A 21,102-nucleotide genomic window follows, 5' to 3' on the forward strand; every position below is an offset into this window, starting at 1 on the left:
AAAAATAAAGAAAAAATTTAAATAACGTAAAAAAAAACTATAGTCTTTTAAAAGAACATATATTTTCTGATTAATAGGACTAATAAAAAAATAACTTAAAATTGTACAGATTAGTAGGATTATTTTTTTTGTTGTATTGTAAAATTTTCTGATAAGTTGTTTTAGCTGCTGATCTATGTATAATTGATTGATTCAAACCAATGATTTTAGTACTGTTTGATAAAACTGTTTTGTCAATCGAACGTGAAATAGTTGTATATTTACACATTATTCATTTAAAGTTTATGCTTGCAACATACATATAGCATAATTTCACATGAGATGAAAAAAAAAAGTGAAATTAACGCTGTTGACTGCTGGCAGTGCACATGGCGTTCCGTTAACAATGCATGCTGTTAAAATTATTAGGGATATTACAATTATCGAGTAAAAAAGTGTATAAAGAATCTCTTTAAAATTTAGTGTAATTAAATAAATCGCTTTATCGTTTGAAACTAAAAAAAAATGCCTTTATTGTATTTGAGTAATTTTTCTTTGTTTAACAATTTGAAGGTGGGCAAAATTCATAGTAAGAAAACCAAAAATTGAGGTTTGATTGCATTAAATTCGAAAAAGTTCGTCATGAATGTTCGTTATTGTAATAAATAAGTATGTAATATTTTAAAAATTAAATAGTATTTGTAAAGTGCTCATTTTTTCATAGAATAATTTCAAATATTTTTTTAAGTCAGTTTACATATGTATGTGTATATATATATATATATATATATATATATATATATATATATATATATATATATATATATATATATATATATATATATATATATATATATATATATATATATATATACATACTCTTATATGTATATGTATGTATTTCAAATTGTATTTCTAACAATATGTAATCGTAAAATAATTGGGGAATATTTTGAATGTTACGAATGTAGACTACTTATTCATCCGACTATTTTTTCATTTTATTTCTTTTATCAGATGTTTTGAGTGCCCCTGCACATTTAAATACATACATATATACAAATACACACCACATTATGAATTGATGCCAAATTTGTTATGTACATAGTTTATATTGAATTCTGTCTCGTAATTTATATTTATATTATTCTTATTGCTAATTGTTTTTCCCCTTAAATTCGTTATCTATCTATTTTTTTTTGTTATCTCCGTATACATATACGTATATATTTTGACATTACTTCCTTATCTAATATTTTCTTCAGATTTATTTAAAAAAATTATAAGAGCTTTTATGTGAAACTTAATGGTGAACGAAAGTGAACATATGAATAAATGCTGATTTTTATAATAAATCCTGTTTGTTTTACTTTAGTAAGTATTTCCTTAAATTGGTAAGGTAATGTGTATACTTATGTACATACATGTGTATATAGTTGACTTTGAGAGAATTTCGTCAACTTTTTTATAGGTTTGTAAGGATAGGTTGGGAGGTATATAAATAAAAGCATTCACTTAAAGCAGTCAAGTTCTATATTTATCGTTACTTAGTTTATTTTGTACAAACTTCAACAATATGTATAATAATAATAGTAATTTAATTCAATACTCTATTATTCTGTTATATATTTTTATAATAAACGTGAACTTATAAGGCGTTTGTCTGTTACAATAAAGTATCAGTTTTTTACCTTTTTTTTTGAAAAGTATTCAAGTAAAAATTTCAATGGCAATTATATAATATATATATAAATATATATATATATATATATATATATATGTATATAAACTATTAAACCTAAAAAACAAACTTCTTTTTCAAAAAATTAATTATTGTCTAAAACAATATATATTTTGTGCAAAAAATATACTAAAACTTAAATCACTTTACATTGAGATTGATGAAAAATATAAAATAAAATTCATGTAACAAAAACACAAAAACTCGTTAAATCCGTTGAGTATTTCTTCCAGTTGAAAATTTAAAAGTTCACATGGGGAAGTATGAAACTTTTCCATTTTCAATGGTGTTTGTGATCGGTTGAAATGTATCTCTCGTCTCTCGTTTTCTAATTTTGGACATTTATTGCAAAATATGTGCTAATTTCTGTAATTTGTTTTTTTATTATTTTTTAGGTCCACAACATAGTTCTATCTAATAAATATGTATGTATATCAATATTACCGAATAGAAACAGCGAGGAATGAAAAGAGGAATTAATTAATAATTAATAAATATAAAATCAATGATTTATAGAAAGCAAGTTTTTTTTATTATTTTGGATTAATTACGATAATATTTCAACCATCACAAAAGCAAGCTTGAAAGATTCGTGTGTATGATGAAAAAGGTATTAATGTGAATGAAACACCGTGCCACTGTTATATAATATATACCTATCGGAGTGTTTTTTCTTTTATAATAAATATATACTAGTGTAGGTATGCTCTGGGCAGCGAATGTCGACGATATTTTTTCAGTTTTCAACTTTGATCTGATGTTCATTTTGTTTTTTACATTTAATTTTTCATTACTTTTAGTTTCAGCTTGTTGCAAATAGCCTGTATTACAGGCAATATATTATGTATATTTTAAAAAATGATTGTCAAAAGCCTATGAAATATGATCGACATTCCGGCGCAAAGACCATTCTCGCGTTCGAGAGATGCAGAGGTAAAAGTTCACCCGACATTTTATTTTTTTTTACATTTTTTTCTTTTAAACATTACCTTAATCAGTGACGAGAAGTTTACAATAAAAACATACTTTTTTGGACTGTATTCAAATAGTAAAATGGACATTTTGAAATAACTAGAATTACATATGACGACATGTGTAAATATAGGAAATCACAAAAGTTCAATGGAAAATTACAAAAAAACTGTAAATATAATTTTCAATACCGGAGATAGTCAACATTTATGTAGCCGAGATAATAAATGACAAACATTTAAAACCATCGATGGCAGGCGAGCATTTTCTTTTGCACATAAGCTTTTTATATTTATGCAATTGTATCATATCAATTTTTATATAACCTACATTTGCATGTTGGAAAATTTGAAAAATATTTTTTCAGATTAAAGAATGTCATATATATTATATATATATGTATCTATATATATATATATATATATATATATATATATATATATATATATATATATATATATATATATATATATATATATATATATATATATATATATATATATATATATATATATATATATATATATATATATATATATATATATATATATATATATATATATATATATATATATATATATATATATATATATATATATATATATATATATATATATATATATATATATATATATATATATATATATATATATATATATATATATATATATATATATATATATATATATATATATATATATATATATATATATATATATATATATATATATATATATATATATATATATATATATATATATATATATATATATATATATATATATATATATATATATATATATATATATATATATATATATATATATATATATATATATATATATATATATATATATATATATATATATATATATATATATATATATATATATATATATATATATATATATATATATATACATATATATATATATATATTGTAAACACTCCGTTCGCAATATTATTTTCTCCCGATATAACCAAGGCTTTTGTACGTATGCGGTGAGGAGAGGGGGAGAAAGGCCCACTCTCGACCCCCCCGCCTGACCCTACACGTATTGAAATCGTACTTTCAAATATGTTTACAGCTTTCTTTTATAATCTTTTCAATTTTTTATAAAAATATAGTCGACTGAACGTTCACAATCCAAGCGGTTGTTCGGTACCCGTGTGAAGCGGTCACCCGGGAAACCCACAATTTAATAAATTGGAATCAGTACATATTTTTATTAAAAGTTTAAATATCATTTTTTTTGTTTTATATAAACACATCACATTTTTGCTATCGCTGCACCAATCATAAATACCTAAACAAATTAAAAAAGGACGCTTAAGCGAAATGTATCAAACACATTGATATGAGCAAACGTTTAAAATTTATAATAACATTTATTTTAATTTTTGATTTTAATTTTATTAAAATATATATATAAGTATGTTCATACCTTAATCATATTCAGGGGAAGGTGAACACGATTCAGTAGGATTGTTGCATTTTTTTCAATTAAATCAAATTTTCGTATATGTGTAAACAATACAAAACAATTATAAATTATTACAAATGTCGATCTTGAATGATTTTTAGGTACTTTTTACAATTTTACTTCAGTAAATTATTGCTCAATGAACTGAGTGGTGAATATACTTAAATGTATCTTACATGAGTAAAGATATTGTGAAAGGCAACCAAACACGTCAGCAAAATACACACAATCAAAAAGTACAACAAAGAAAACGTATTGACAAGGTGATTTTTAAACTTTACCATTTTCTTAATACGACGTTTCTCAAACTATTTCGGTATTCTCTGTGAAAATGGTCATATTCAAACGAAACTCCGGTAGTAAAAATAAATACATTTTTTTTTATATTTTACAGTCAATTAATTGTTCAAAATTTTGTGCGAACAAATATCTAATTTTTTATGATACATTCTTTTAGTATAAGTGTTTTAATCTCACAAATCTGTCCATTGATAATTTACTAAGAATTTGAGAAACGCTGTCTTCACAGAAACAAAATTCTTTCCAATTTCATTGGTATTTAAAATATTGGGTCATTTATTTTTGTTACACTTAACTGAAAATTTATATTTTGAATATTTAACGAATTGACGTACGTGACCAACACGCTTGAATTAATTTAAAACCAGATTTGAATTCAGAAGGTGTAATCAGAGGCGAATATACATATTACCGAGAGGAATCTTTGAATCAATACATATATATGTAATTAATATAATTGGAAATTGGTGGAAGGGGAAGCGGAACGTATGCACTTTGATGAATCAACATAAACTAACGAATCAAATGTCCGTTTGTTTTACAATGTTAGTTAGATTAGTTTATAACCCCGATCTAGAAACCTTCCAAATTCAACGCCGTGTCGAAGTGTAAGAGATATTTACAACATTGGAAAGGTAGTTAGTCCTCGTCGAGATAGACGCAATTCAAATCACCTTATCGAAAATATCGAATCGAGAAGTAAAATAGCGGAATAAACCGGAGGAAACGTGCTGTCGGCGCTTTCGTACACCGACGGCCCGTTCTCCGGAAAAATCGTACAAAAGCTACCGCGCGTCCTCTGCATCAGGACAAGTGGAACGTGAACCAAGTATCAGTCGTGTCTTCTTGCGGAAAGCTCTATCTGTTGAGACGGACAATAAACACACACACACACACACACATTCATTCATGACTTGGAGTTGTGTAGTTTGTACAAAAATCAACATTTCGATGACATTTTTTTCTCTTTGTTATTTGCTTATGTGTGTGTGTGTGTGTGTGTTTGTAATTTTTATTTTTATTTTTTTTGATAAAATGAAATCGTCCACACGCACACGTACACAACAATTAATAATTAAAACTGGGCTGGCTAGCGCTGGTCGTCCTAGACGCGTGACTCGGGGAAGGCAGTAAGCAGCACTTGGGTTGTCGTATCTAAAACTCGACGGGGCGGTACTCTCACCGCCGTTCCCAATTCTCCACACGGACTGACACTGTCGGATCGCCAGACCTTCTGATCCGTTTAGAATATATGTATGTATATATTTTGTACTATTCCATATGAAGTTTAAATAAAATGTTTTCATTTTTAATTTTTCAGCATGAAAATACATGTCGTTCAAGATGAAAATGTAGTTTCAGAAAATTTTTCTGGAGGGTAAGATTCTGGACAAAAATAATACACAAAACGACAACGTTATTGAGATACGAAAACTGCAACAACCGATAATACAAAATTAATTCTTTGAGATACATTTGCAAGTATGTATAGTTTACACAAACTTTTACAAAGTCTTACAATATAAAATGCGATTTTTATTAAAAGTACATATTTTCTTTTTTAGTGTAAAATTTTACAGAAACAGAAAGTTTAAGTGAGACAAAATCTGTAATTTTTCGCTGAAGGTCTGGTAATCCCAACTAGGAAGGATCGGGTGGAGATGGTGTTTGGTGGGTGGTGGAATTGGGGCAAAACAACACTAAGCTAATCGACGGAATCTCGGAAACGGTCGGCTCAGGTACACTCCGTCGGTATTTTTTTTTTTTAATTAAGTATATTTATAATTTTTAAATTGTTCAATTAAACATATCGTCAATAGTAACAAACAAATCGTCACACACTCAACCGGCGACACACTGAAGAGAAGCGTATATGTTTATATATATATTTTTCTTTTTTTTTTTTTGTTAAATTAAGTTAATTTATGTATAATGTAATATATAAAATTTGTTCAATATGTGCGAAACGCGCGAACGAACTTGAGTTAACTGGGTGGTGAAGAAGAAGCACAGTTGGGCTAGTGGTTGGGCGGCGGCGGCAGGGGTGGCGGTGCTGGACTGGGGCTGGGGCTGCGGCTGAGGCTGCGGCTGGGGCTGCGGCTGGGTCAGACGTCCCTGGGGTCGTCTGGTGAGGGTGGGGGTGAGCGCTGGTGCAGGACGACGCGGTGTCCCCCGGCAGCAGCCAAGACGGCAGTGTCGCGAGCCCCCACCGGGCTGTCGGCACCCCCGGCTACCTCTCCGTCGGTCCCGCCGCCGCCGCTGCCACCGCCTCCGCCACCCCCGGCCCCAGAGTCCGTCGCCGCCCCATCATCCCCCCCCTCATCCGGGTCAGGATCTCCCTCCTCGCGCCGCTTGTGTCTCCTCCACGCGTGCTGGATGAGTCTTGCGCAGTATTCTTCGCGCTGCCTCCACAGCGTCGACGACACCGGCTCGTAGCCCACTTCGTCAGGACGCGTGTTCACTTCGGCTAACTCTCCCGTTTCTTCAATGGGATTACCCTTCCTCGCGAAGAAGTCTTTCGTGAGCGCGTCCAATATGTCCACACAAAACATCAGATCACCCTTACATATAGGAATGTCCATCGAGACGATCTTGTATTTGTTCGGCTTGTGGATCTGGAGCGGTGGCTCCAGTACGTCCAAGAAGTCCGACAGTTGGTCGTAACGGATATACTGGGTGCCGTCCGGATCGAACTGTTGCCATATCTCGTAGTACATGTCGTAGTCGTCGTCCGTCAGACCCTCTTGCACGTCCTCCGTCGCCTGTGAATAGTTCTCGAGAATCACAGCAATGTACATGTTTATCACAATTAGAAAACTGATGACCAAGTACGACAATAGGTACGTGATCCCTATCGTCGCCGACCCACAGTCCCCGGTGATTCCTCTTTCGTTGTCGGGTTGCGCACAATTCTCCTCATTGATGATACCGTCTAAGACGCCGTCCCAACCCGCAGATGTAGACATCTGAAACACCAAATTCATAATATAGTATTGCATAAACTCGGAACATTCTAAAAATTTCGTACAGGTTCCATTTAATACATTGAATCTAGTTGAACGAAACCCCTTTTGAGACTTTTGGAACGTTCCGTATGAAACTATTTTATATGTGTACTATCGGATGGTGTGCACTCACTTGAAAGAGCAAAATCATACTCTGGCCAAAAGTTTTAAAATTGTACACATCGTCCAATCCGCTCTTGTCCTTCACGTACATGAAGAACGACATACCGAATATGGCGAAGATAAACATCACGAGAAAAAGTAAGAGGCAAATGTTGAACAATGCCGGTAGCGACATGGCGAGGGCGAAAAGTAGCGTTCTTATACCCTTGGCTCCTTTCACTAAGCGAAGTACTCTACCTACTTTAGCTACTCTCACCACCCTCAGTAAAGTTGGAGATACAAAATATTTTTCTATAATATCACTGAGGACCAAACCTAAAAACAATCACACATTGAAATATGTATACAAAATGTATTGTAAAGAACATATGTATGTATACAACACCCCAGTCACACCCACTTACCTAATATAGACAATATAACGACTACGAAATCAAATAAGTTCCATGGTTCTACGAAATAATGATATCGCAAAGCGAACACTTTCATGAGACATTCAGAACTGAAAATGACGATGAATATCATGTTGAGATTGTCGAGTATAAAACTAAAGGTTTCGGTTTGGTGATAATGATCCATCGTCATCGTTAACATATTGAAACCGATGAAAAGCATAATAATCATGTCGAATTTTTTATTCGTCACTATTTCGAATACTATAGCTTGAGGACGCCACTACAACAAAATAAATTAAATTTACATTACATATTGTAAAAAGATTTATGCACCAGATTTATTGTATGATAATATACCCTAGGACGGGGAATAGCCTTTAGTGGTTTCTTTGATCCCATTTTCTTCATCGCATTATAGTATTTCTTCTGATCTTCAGTCATGAACATTTCAAGACTACCTCCAGCTTTTTTCTTTTGCTCGTTGAAGTTGTCGATGATCACTCCAATAAATAGGTTGAGAGTGAAGAATGAACCAAATATAATGAAAAATACAAAGTAGAGATACATGTAGATATTGGTCTCTCTTATGGGTTGTTTGTCAATCTGAAATAAATTGAAACACATTGAATTAATTGAAATAAATTCATTTTTTTAGTATTAAATCGTTTGGTGATTAAATACCTCTCGTGAATCAATTGCATCGTTCATAATTTGGATCCATCCCTTGAAAGTGGCGACTTGAAACAAACAAAGATAAGCTTTTCCTACATGATCAAAGTTCATCGGTGAATTTTCCCACGTATAGTTTTCAGCTATACAGGCATTTTTGTCCGGAATGATCTCATGGCTCAATGTAACTCCTTCGTTGTCTAAGCACTGTAATTAATATTTAATTTTTATAAAATTACTCAAGTGGCTGAATTTTTATGTCATTAAATTAAATGTAACCAACCTTAAAATATTTTCCAGCAAACAGTTGGACTCCCATGATGGCAAAAATTAGCCAAAATATCAAACACACCAACAGTACATTGAAGATAGATGGAATAGCTTGTACTAGAGCGTTGACTACAACCTGAAAATTATTCATCGATATTAAATCGGTATAATGTTATTATAGTTAATAGTATTTGAAAAATTGTAAAGAAGTCTGTTTCTTAAATATTTTATTGATCTACTGGTAACATTAACAGTACTTACGTTAATAAATTATAGTGCACTGGAAGTATTTAAAAAATAAAATCCGTAAACAATTCAACACTAATAAATATTATCAAAAAAGCCAGAAATCAGTAAGCTAATAGAATGCATGTAAAACAAATAAATATAATACTTAATGCAATGCAAAATGGAACAAACATGCATTTGAATCAACTCAATAAAATAAAGTAATCTTTTATAATTCATGTTACCATCAATGCCTCATTAGCTAATTTATTTATTAATGTTAATAAATAAATAAAATAAAAATCTCGTTTCTACAAAGTTTTGATGTTTTTGATTTTCTACAAAGTTTAAATGATTATTTTTTCAAATGAAAAAAAACTAGGTGGGCATACTAATAAGCTCAATTTTGGATATTTACAGCTTTATACGTTATACTTGGTGTACATGATGTAACATGTTACATGCCGTTTGTCTTTGGAAACATGCAATATTTGAGCGTGCATGCTAACTCGATATGCGAAAATTAAATTGTGATGTTAAAAGTAATTAAATGGTATAAATATGTATTTAGTATAATTGAATATAACTTATGTTGAACTCTAGTTATACAATATTATATAATCACATGTGCACTACTACTTTTCAAGACTAAAATTTGATCAAAAAGTCTACTGAATAGAGTAATAAAAATGTTTTTTTAGTAATTAAAATTTTGGCAGGTTTATAAGGAGGGATACATACCCTCATGCCTTGCATACGACTCATTGCCCTTAAAGGTCTCAAAGCACGCAGAGTCCTCATGGTTTTGAATGCTTGGATACCTCCTGCACCGCATAACGCGGCTACGAAGTTAATAAGCGACACCTGCCGAATTCACAAATGACACAAGCAACTTGAACTCTTATTCAAAAAAACATTTTTTTTAATGTTGACCTTTATTCTGAATATGTTTTGATGGCACTGATGAAATTTCTGTGACTCCACAGGATTGAGTGAACAAACACTGTACTCGAAACTATCATGAGTACAGAACTAACAGTTTTTACAAATATGACGTTTGTAGGAATCACAATATTATATTAATAAGTTCATAAATTTAATATAAAACAGTCAGTTCTGTATTTGAAAATGAACGTTTTACAACAATAAGAAAATAAAATAAAACCTGAAAATTTCATAGCAAATATAAATCGAACTAAAGACACACTTATCTTGCTGATAAAGTGTACCCTTAGTAGGAATTAAAGCACATAGCTTTATAGATACCACACCACATCACAAATAAATTATATAATTTTTTGAAAGTACAAATGTTTCAAAACTGAAGCCACATTTTTTAATAGGTAGGGGTTGAATGGCTGTCGCATGTATATAAATACATAACATGCAACTTGTATAACTATAGCAATGTGCTTTATAGTTTTAAATGGATTATTTCGCACATTGCTATCGCACATACGAAAGTAGTTGCTCCGAAAATCGCGAATACGAAATATCTGACAACTAAATTTCTCGCTAGTTCGATAGTTCGCGTGGGTACCTCTCGGTTGATAGAACTTTCGGGTGTAAGATGTTCCGTGATCGAGATTTTAGTGACTTGCGCGAGATCGCTTTGTGCGGAATAATCACCGAACCTTTTGAAACATCTGTAATATACATAAAAAAACAAACAAAAAAAAAAAAACAAGTGCAACACGTAACACCGACGACAAAGCTTATAGAGTATGGTCCTATGCTATTGTTCAGGACAAGCATAGGATTATTGCTGAAAAATATTATTTATACAGATAAACCATTCATTTCGTTACTATGAATACATATGTATATAATGTTTCGATGGATTTTGGAAAAAAAATGGATCTTGTATTTTATAAAACACACATTGTATGTAGTAGATATTTATCGAAGCAAACACATACATATGCATACAATGCCTGAAAGCAATACATATATATATATGGTTAATAGATATGGGAATATATGTAAGAATATATTAATATTATTTATATAGTATATTAAGCACATTGCTGCCTTTATGCTCTCTTATGTGTAGTTGTTTATGAAAAATGTATATTTGTATATTTAACGGTTTATTATGCGAATTTCAGATTTTTCATAGACACACTGATTATTTTGGCTAAGCTCGAATTGGAAAAGATTATAGTATCGGCAGACAAAAGCACCACGAATACCCCCATAAAAGCCTGTATAGGAAGGAGGACGCAGAATATATAAATATAGAGTTGCTGATTTAGCGGTTTGACGTTTAATTCCTTGATTCGGGAAAGTGTTTGTTTACTCACTCGCATGCCTTCCCAACGAGACACTGCTCGCAATGGTCGTAGGGCTCTGAGCGTTCTTATGGAATGAAACACCGGTATGCTGTCCTCACCGACGCAAACTGCACCCAGATTTATCATAGACAACTACATCCAGATTCGAATTGTTAAATCAGCGTCGAAGTACATAAAGTATATTGAGAAACTATTAACATGGGCTTCTTTTGTATTTTATCATACATACATATTTAGGAAATAACCATTTTAATATGTATCAGTTATGAAAGTTCACGTCAATAAGCATTTTAATTTTATAATATAGTGAAAGATAAGTTTAATCATAAAAAATTGAAGGTAGATGGTGTTTGTAGATGATTTTTTTATTATTACATTATTGCAACCCTGAACTATCAATAAACGATACCCACAAGGTGATAAAATTAGGAGGAAAAATGCTCCTTTAATATTTATTATGTACTTCTTCTCTTGTCCTTCAATCATTACCACCTTTTTTGTGTTCTTCTCCTTCCTCCATTCAAAACTTTTAGTACAATAACCTATTTTTTTAATACATGGTATGTATATATCCGGAAATATTATCTTTTGCATATAAATGAAATATAAAAATTGATTAATCTACTTAAAAACTATTTGCTAAGGTAAACTCAACTAATCAATGAAGCTCCTTTTTACTGGTTATTCAAATACCTTCTAATAATATGTGTAAATTTTATTTTAGCTGTCGTTAATTTTAATTTTGATATTACTAGGCGAGTTTACCTTATTTGTTTTTTTATGAAATGCATTAAATCTATTATAATATAAAAATAGCGGTAGCGTACCATGACAATGACGAAATCGAGCCAACACCATGCATTCGTGAAATACATTTTGAATCCAAGAGCAAGCCATTTGATCAACATTTCCAAAAAGAATATTACGGTAAAAATACGATCCATGTAGTATAAAATATCTTGTAAAATTGGCCTTTGTGGTAAATGGACATCTTCAAGGGCCTGCATTAGTAAATGAAAAAAAATATATAACAATAAATAATTTCATAAACTGCACCTGTTGAAGTTAAATTGGGAGGGATGCTTACCAAAGCTAAGCTACTTAATAAAATCATGGTAATAACAGCAGTCTCAAAATATTTGTTTTCAATGAGTTGAAAAGTTTTGAGGCGCAGGTTGGCCCATCCCTGCCAGAAAGGTGCATCGTCGTCTCCAGCCAAAAACGGAAAGCGTGCATAGCACTGGTCTGGAAAACAGTCAGCCGGCGAGTCTTCAATCACTTCTTCGTCGGCTGCAGCCACCACTTGTGGACAACCTAAACCGTCGAGATCTTCATCTTCGGCGCCATCGTCGTCTACAGTATCAAAAAATACAATATCACCGTCAATACAATTTTGATTTCTTAAACATAAATGATACCCACCATCTTCAAGACCAAGATCTTCTTTGCTAGCATCACGTTTTTCTTCACCGTCCATTGTTTCCGCCGATCCTTTATGACTCTCGTCTTTGAACGGTCTGTTTTTATGGCTACCATAAGACTTTTGACTGATTGTATCGTCATCCTATAACGCAAAACATTTAGTCAATTATTTAAACTATTTTCAAATACGGAAATGAAAATATGTTAAAGCTATTACATCTATTTCCAATTTTTGGTACTCATTCTAGGAAGAAAGGGAGAGAGGTTTCTATGATTGTTTTCATAACTTAAAGTTTTATAAATAAAATGGATATAAGATTTTACCTGTAAAGGCAGTCCTTTATGATTCATCAATTCGTGTTCTAATCTATTATCCTGATGATTACCACTAATGGAGTTTATATTGTTCATTAGCATTTTTCCTTTTTTCATCTTTGTATTAAGATCGCCTAAAATTTAAAATAATAGTTTTGTTTCATTAAAAATATGAAAAATCACCCATTGTATTGTTTTTGAGTTTGAACGTGCGCTGGTCGTACCATGAATTGTGAACTCCATACCATCACCGATGGCAACTTCCAGCTGATCCTTGTGTTTCTTATCTCGGTATATAATTGCATCGTCCATGTCTCCACCCATCTCAAGTTCATTGTCCACACCACGCTCTGAGGACACACAGCGGCCACAGAGAGCTGCCTTTAGACCTGGGCGCCCGTATTGCCGGCAAACGAAATCACGCCACATCCCAATTTTAGAAAACCATCCGTTTTAAGTGAACACGACATCGATACAACACATGAGGGGAAGCACAAATTTTATAGTACACTACTTCGACATTTCGAAAAACTGAAGTCAGATTATGTGCTCACATGGTACGTTTCATTGAATTTGTGTGTAAATTAAAAATGTTTCTGTTATGTGTGTGTGTGTTTTAATAAAATAATATACTGACCATAAAATTTATGCATGACCTCAGCTATGATATTTATAATGACAACACTGACGTTACGCTAATATACAGATACAATAATTATGAACAACATCCAACGTGCAACGGATTTTAGAGGGTTTCACAAACAAACACATCTGAATACGCAAACAGGAGAGGGGGCGTGTTTTCTGTCTTATATACATACAACACAAAAAACAAACAAACAACGACGCAACACATCAACAAATATTTCAAATAACATCAATTTAAATATACGTACACATAAAGCATTGGTAAAAATACTGATGAGGAGTATTTGAAATATTTGTTTGGAAAAAAATTGTTTGAATTTTTTGAATAGAGATAGAATATTAGTGCGATTGACAGAATTTCGTATGCTATTTTTACGTATTGAGAAATTATGTTGTGTATTTTTTATTCCAATTAGAAATTTAATTCTTAGTGGAACGAAAATACTTCTATTAATCCTAATCAAAATTTACAAAATTCTGTGAATCGCTCTATTATGAAAAATTTTCAAATACCAAATGATAAAAATTTTGGTATTTTATAAGAATCTTTCAAGTTCAATAATATTATTCATTATATGGATTAATTTTTATGAATCTTTTTATTGTTTTATCAATTTTTTTGCTGATTAAGTATGTATGTTGAAAGTCAATATATAAAAAAAATATGTTGTATTACAAAAAATTTCGATTAAAAATCGCAAATTTTTTTAAAAATATGATAAATATCGACGACCAATCATATTATTGAGTTTTCAACATATACATACATATTTAATCGACATAGTGTCTATGAAATTTCAAAAGATTTTTTAATGGATATATCTACAGAGAATGTATAGCAATTTAATTTTCAATCAGAAGTATATTTGAAAATATTAATGCAAAACACCAAATACATACAATGAAGATAAGATTTTCATAATTACCGCTAACAAGTGCTTTGTTATATTAAAAAAGACAAGCCAGCTGTATAATTTCTACGCTTGATAATCGTAAACAAATCGTTTGAAAGAAACATGCTGTTGTAGATTAAAAAAACAAAAAACAGGAACAATGAATTTCGAGAGGAAATGGATAAAAGACATGGATCAAGCGACATTAATAAAACATGCGACGATTAGGGGAGAATTTGAAATTGATTCATGGAATACATCAATATTGTCAATGCAAAAGATCGTATTTTGATATTTAAATCAATCATACAAAAAGCAGAGATTTAATGCATTGGCACTATTAACATTGACAATAATAAACATTTAGCATGCAATACTTAAAATTTATATACGAATTTTTTTTTATACATAACCACATAAAAATAAATACACATTCAGCTTTGAAATAAATAGCTAATAGCTAATTGTTGTTTTAAAAATACATAGCATGTGTATTTATTTTTTATGTTTATTATGAGATAGCTATTGGCACAACTTTCCAAATCAAATTATTTTTACATAATATATTATCAAACCGATTTTCTTTACAATGACATTAGTAGATCTGTTCGATTCGCGAAGGTACGCACTGACTACATGTTTAAAAAAAATAAAACAATACTCGAATGATTAATCGTTTTGTAATGATTGTACTTTTAGTACAAACAAAAACATAACATTTTCGAGAAGCTACATGATGTGAATATATGTTTAATTATATTATATGAAAAGCCAAGCTATCTGCTATCTTTTGTCCAAAATATGAACCTTGTTTCCAACTCGGGCTTGGGCCCTCACCTGGAGCATGGTCAGCTATTTGATTCGTCAACTTGGTGCGCAGAAATTTGAAGACATTCGCTACGCTGCGTTTGATCCAAGCATTGAATCTAGATATTCTATTGAACGCTTCGGCGATCTTGTTCGTTTCTTGATCAGCCGTTGGCGCCGAAAGACTCGATGAACCAAAATTTGACAAGAGCAAGGCTAAGAAAAGATTGAGCACCTATTTTTTATAACAAACAGAGGATCCCATCAGAAAAATTCAGCAAAATATTATATATGGTATATAAATTTATACATTTAAAAGTACATACCACAAGATTTCCTATGACCACAGTCGCCAAGAAGAATGGTATGCAGGATACATCTCCGACTAACATACAGTCCCACATAGATTCTATCCATTCTCCACATAGCACTCGAAACACTATCATAAAACTGTGCATGAAGTCGGTGAAATTCCACCTGGGTAGTGTTCCATCAGAAAACCGGTCAACATTATCTAATTGTACCAAGGAAAAATACATAAGTACACGATCAATAGTTGAAAATATACTTCATTCTACATACGACATTATAAACTACTGTTAAAAATCGAATAGAAAATAAGTTGATGCTAATAGAAAGCTCAAAAAGGTTTGTACGACTTACCCCAGTAGTTTTTTCCGAAAAGTTGCATTCCCATTACGGCGAAGATGAATATAATAATACACAAGACAAAGGTCAGGTTTCCTAAGGCGCCCATAGTTCTTCCCATGATAGATATAAGCAAATTAAGCGTAGGCCAAGATTTTGCCAACTTGAATACTCGAAGCTGCAATAGCAAGTGTAATTTTTTTGTGCAGTAGTTTCATAATACAGAATCGATAAAAATATTCTGTCATTCGACATGTCTGTGTGTATTGTATTATTAAATTTAAAACAGAAATTTAAAGCATATTGGAAATAATTATAATATATGTACATTAAAAATTAGATAATGTCATAATTGAAGCTGTCATGTCATTCAGCAAAGTGTATGTATTTGTAAATTTTAATTTTATTAATTTCAAAATAATTAAGTTAGTACATATGTATGTACATAAAATAGCAATAGCTTATTTTTGTAGATTATGCAAAATATATTCCAAAGTAAAGCAATATATTTCAACTAAACCTTGTCAATATCATTGAAAAATGAGTATTGTTATCAAATACAACATTGTGATACATATGTATATTGAGTGCTTAATAAGAAAATGTTTTACTATTTAATATTTCAATGGAGTTGACAAGTTTTTGTTTTTATTTATTTTAGATAAAATTGATAACAATGGTGTACAAAAAAAAAAAAAAATTAACTGTATTGTGCAAGTATTGTGTGAAATAATTGTAATTTAATAAATTACAAGCCGGCGTTGATATATGAAGCTAGATTCATTTGTAATATTGTTAAAAATTAGCAGTTGTATATAGAGAAAAACTTTTACTATGGCGGGTATGTCATTGCGACAAACCTGTGTAATTTTTTCCGAACAACTGCATTCCCATCACGGCAAATATAAATATTATAATGCAAAGGACAAAAGTTAAGTTGCCTAAGGCACCCACTGTTCTACCCATTATTGAAATTAGCAAGTTGAGAGTTGGCCATGATTTGGCCAATTTGAAAACACGAAGCTGCAAATATATGTACTTTGTGTAATTGTTAAGTTAAATGAAAATGTTTAAAACAAATTAAAAATAAATGCATATGAATGTCATAAAAATAATTCTTAGAATTTGTCACATATTGTCAATTACCTATGTTGTGTATGATTCAGGGTAAACGCTACAATTGTTGGCCATGTGGATTTTAAAGTTAAAAATAAGAAGAGACCTATAAGAACCTTTTGTACCTGCGACGGCGCCCGTGTTCAGTACAAACTGATAGTAATATATTATTTTAAATTATTATACAATATTCAAGTCGATTAAAACATTACATTCGTTAGCTTAGGTTATTTATCTAACCAATAACTGTAGCATTCACCCTATGACGTATTTCGAAACCTTTTAAATTTATATAACAAAAATGAAGACATAATATATTTTATTCAATATTAAATAAATATAAGATTCATTCTGAAAAAAGATTTATTTAAGTTGTATGTCAATTTATGTATGTATGTGTATCAGAAATATTAAATTGAAATTACCAATCGAAAAGATCTCAACACGGACAATCCTTGTACACCTTCCAATCCGAGTTCTAGCAATGAAAGCGCTACAATTATGAAATCAAATATATTCCAGCCTTCTTGAAAATAATACTTCGGACTCATAGCTATTAATTTGAGTGTCGCTTCTATTGCAAAAGTAGCGGTGAAAAACTGAAAAAACAGAAATATTACATATAAAATACAACTAGATTATAATAGGATTATTTGAGGTGAAAGCTGCCTACATAGTTGCCACTTTTGAGGGCTTTCTCCATGTCTTTGTTCATATCGTGGTGGTCGAGAGCCATGAATAGCGTATTGACAACGATACAAAGTGTGATGAAAAGTTCAACGAACGGATCGAAAACCAACAATGAAACGTATCTTTGGAATTCGAGCCACAGCCAACAGCAGTCCCATACGCAGAATACGTCTATGCCCTTCATGATAGCCTCCAGAGCTTTTTCTTTGAACGTTGGTCCATCTTCGTCATCCTCTGTCGGAGGGAAGTAGTATATGGAAACTGCCAATTCCCACATATTAGTATTGGTTTAAAATATACTTTACTCTTATTGAGAGAACACAAAATAAAAACACAATTTAAGGGGAAAGAGATTTCCAATTCTTAAGAAAGCTGGCTAAAAAGCTGAAAAAAATATTTTTCAGTCAAGTTCTTAGCAGAAGAAGATATCTCTCATTACATGTTGCTTACATTTTCAAATTTAAGTACACATCTAATCTGTCATTTTTTGCTATTCACTTAGGAATAATATTTTTTTTTATTAAGACACATCTTCGACTGCTACATAATAAAATGTTTCATAATTCTAAATCTAAAATAAATCAGATACAAATTTGTACTACTTCATGTTGTTGATTCAAAAAAAGTGCCTCATCATATTGCAAATCTCTGTGCTATGTAAATGTACTGCTAAAATCTTAAAATTCACAACTCTTCCAATTAAATTTATTAGTAAAAATTGTGTAATAAATTTAATTATTTTAGTACTTAAAATAATTAGTTATTTAATTGAAAAAATTGCGATCATATAAAATTTTTATATATTTGCAAATTATAAAGAAATTGTTCGTGTATTTCTTTTCTATATTCCTATTGTGTTTTACAATTACCAGTTCAAACAATCAAATTGTATATGTAGATAAAATTCAGTGAATGTAATATTGAAAATGCAGTGTGCACGTTTTATGATAAATAAATGTATAAATAACACAACATTATTGAAGCCTCTGTGACGGAATTCATATTACAGATCCATGCATTCAAAATTAATACCTTTAATGATTTTACTTTAAATATGCCCTGAACACTGTAAATAAAATCAAAATTTTAATAAATATTATCACTTTATATAAAAAATTCAAGAAGCCTCACAAAAATCTACATATATAATTTTAAAACATTTTCTTCATAATTAAAAAAAAATAGTATCACATTGTAGTTTCAAGTTTAGGACGGCAATGGCGAACCTTTTTTGAGCTCCCATGCCTAAAAATCTAAAATTGAAGTCTGAAAAGGTGCCGCGTGCAGTATAAAAATCATTACCTATTTCCTAATCCAGCGTTACTCAACCTTTTTTAACGAGGGCTACACAATTGTATCCAAATAAGAATATTTCATAGCATCTCCCCCCTCCCTTAAAAATGGCTGCAAATGTTTTTTTGCAAGTACATTTAAATTTTTGTTAATGAAAACTCATCAAAATGTTTATTTGAAAATCATCGCATGAATTAGGTTACTCATCGCTGGTTTAGGATACTCAGTGTGGATTCGATAGATAGTAATTAATATTAACAGTAATGAAAATAAATTTTTATAAAAGCATGTTTTCAAAAATTATACCAATGCTTCTTTCAATAGCAATTTTGTACATACATACATATTATACATGTACATACATACATATGTGGATTTACCAGTCCACTTTTATAAAATTTGTTTAAGATATATGCAATATAATGAATTATAAAATCCCAATATTGTGTAATTTATTATACTAATTTGTTGTTAAGTTTTGACGAAATCTGAGATAACACTTATTTTTCCATTTTCCATTACGGTTTTTGTATGAATTCTGGATTATTTTATTAGTCTTATAAATGAAATAGAAAATATAAGCGTTAAATCATTGGATTATGACATTTTGCGTGCAATAGTATGATAAAAGCAATAATTACTATAATATATAAATACATAAATATGGATATATAATATAATATAATATATACATAAATATAGACACACACACACACAAACTTATAGAAAAGAAAAAGCATGCTTGCGATGTTTCAAAAAATGGTTAATTTTAAAATAAAAATTATAAGGAGTACTTATCAAATCTGAAATCGGTTTATTATCTATAGGTGATATGCACTAATGCAAAAACGTACAATATAAAATAGTCAATAAAAGAAACCAAAAAAATAGAAAATAAAAGCAAGAAGCAAATTTTAAATGCAAAATATATTTCACCATTGGAAGAGGGTAACATCTCATTCCCCTGAACAAAACCAACTTAAATCAGAAATACGTTATTAAGTAAAGTAATTTTTTTTTCAGAAACCAATACTATACAACGGAGGACATGGCAATAAACATAAACAAGTATTTTTTTACGGATTTCAATATTTAACATATCATACATTAAACAATGATCAATGAAATATGATGATGTTAAAAAAATGTATGTAGTCGAGATATTTTACAAAATATTTTTTTTTACAAGCAACATGTTGCATTTTTATGTATTTATAATGTAAGTCAGAGTGTATCTGTACAGATGATCGATGTGATTATTGAATAATAAGTTGGTATAAAATATTTTGGTTTTGAATGAACTACGCAATGTATGATATGTATGTATATATGTATAATAATATAAAATTATAGTTATTTTATGCATCACATTTCATGGACATCAAGCAAACAAATGGATAAATGCAATGAACATATACATATAATATATAATATATAGAAGACTACTGTTTGAATAGTTCAATAGTTTAATGATTATGCGATGATAATTACCTCCTTGATCACTAGCTCTACTTTGTCTACCTGCTGCTTGTTCTATGATGTCATTTAAAACCATTACATCTGAAATGAACAGTTAAAATATTTCAAAATTAATAAAAAAATATTATAACTATTCATTTAAGTGATTAAAACATTGCATTTTATACCTTTCATATCAACTACTGTTTGCTGTTGTGCTGGTTCTATGAAGGGGTTGTCGTTTGAATGTTTTAAAACTTTTCCAGCTTCGTCAGTACATTCTGAACTCATTTCCTGTATTTTTATACGAAAATATTATGCTATGAATTGTATGTTTTATAATGTATTGCTA

At 30.3% G+C, this 21,102-nt stretch overlaps 1 protein-coding gene across 2 annotated transcripts in view; it reads right to left on the reverse strand.

The window, feature by feature from the left end:
• Window positions 1-5,485: 5,485 nt before the first annotated feature.
• The window catches only part of para (sodium voltage-gated channel paralytic), a 34,509-nt gene continuing 18,892 nt past the window's right edge, over window positions 5,486-21,102 (reverse strand). Inside the window, exons 18-37 of one of the 2 annotated variants that reach the window (XM_077429305.1) lie at window positions 20,939-21,044; window positions 20,784-20,852; window positions 17,983-18,260; window positions 17,735-17,908; window positions 16,209-16,371; window positions 15,872-16,059; window positions 15,576-15,780; window positions 13,422-13,586; window positions 13,207-13,331; window positions 12,883-13,024; window positions 12,548-12,813; window positions 12,288-12,461; window positions 11,470-11,592; window positions 9,908-10,030; window positions 8,952-9,074; window positions 8,681-8,875; window positions 8,357-8,602; window positions 8,009-8,279; window positions 7,615-7,919; window positions 5,486-7,442 (exon numbers count right to left, since the gene is read on the reverse strand). In XM_077429305.1, coding sequence (XP_077285431.1) covers window positions 6,582-7,442; window positions 7,615-7,919; window positions 8,009-8,279; window positions 8,357-8,602; window positions 8,681-8,875; window positions 8,952-9,074; window positions 9,908-10,030; window positions 11,470-11,592; window positions 12,288-12,461; window positions 12,548-12,813; window positions 12,883-13,024; window positions 13,207-13,331; window positions 13,422-13,586; window positions 15,576-15,780; window positions 15,872-16,059; window positions 16,209-16,371; window positions 17,735-17,908; window positions 17,983-18,260; window positions 20,784-20,852; window positions 20,939-21,044 — 4,302 coding nt within the window. In that variant the 3' untranslated portion in view covers window positions 5,486-6,581. Of the gene's footprint in view, window positions 7,443-7,614; window positions 7,920-8,008; window positions 8,280-8,356; window positions 8,603-8,680; window positions 8,876-8,951; window positions 9,075-9,907; window positions 10,031-11,469; window positions 11,593-12,287; window positions 12,462-12,547; window positions 12,814-12,882; window positions 13,025-13,206; window positions 13,332-13,421; window positions 13,587-13,805; window positions 15,781-15,871; window positions 16,060-16,208; window positions 16,372-17,734; window positions 17,909-17,982; window positions 18,261-20,783; window positions 20,853-20,938; window positions 21,045-21,102 lie in introns of those variants that run through there. The other variant, XM_077429306.1, reaches the window with a different exon arrangement.

The sequence above is a fragment of the Arctopsyche grandis genome, chromosome 4 (assembly GCF_051622035.1).
Source record: "Arctopsyche grandis isolate Sample6627 chromosome 4, ASM5162203v2, whole genome shotgun sequence".
Classification (NCBI taxonomy): Eukaryota; Metazoa; Arthropoda; class Insecta; order Trichoptera; family Hydropsychidae; genus Arctopsyche; species Arctopsyche grandis.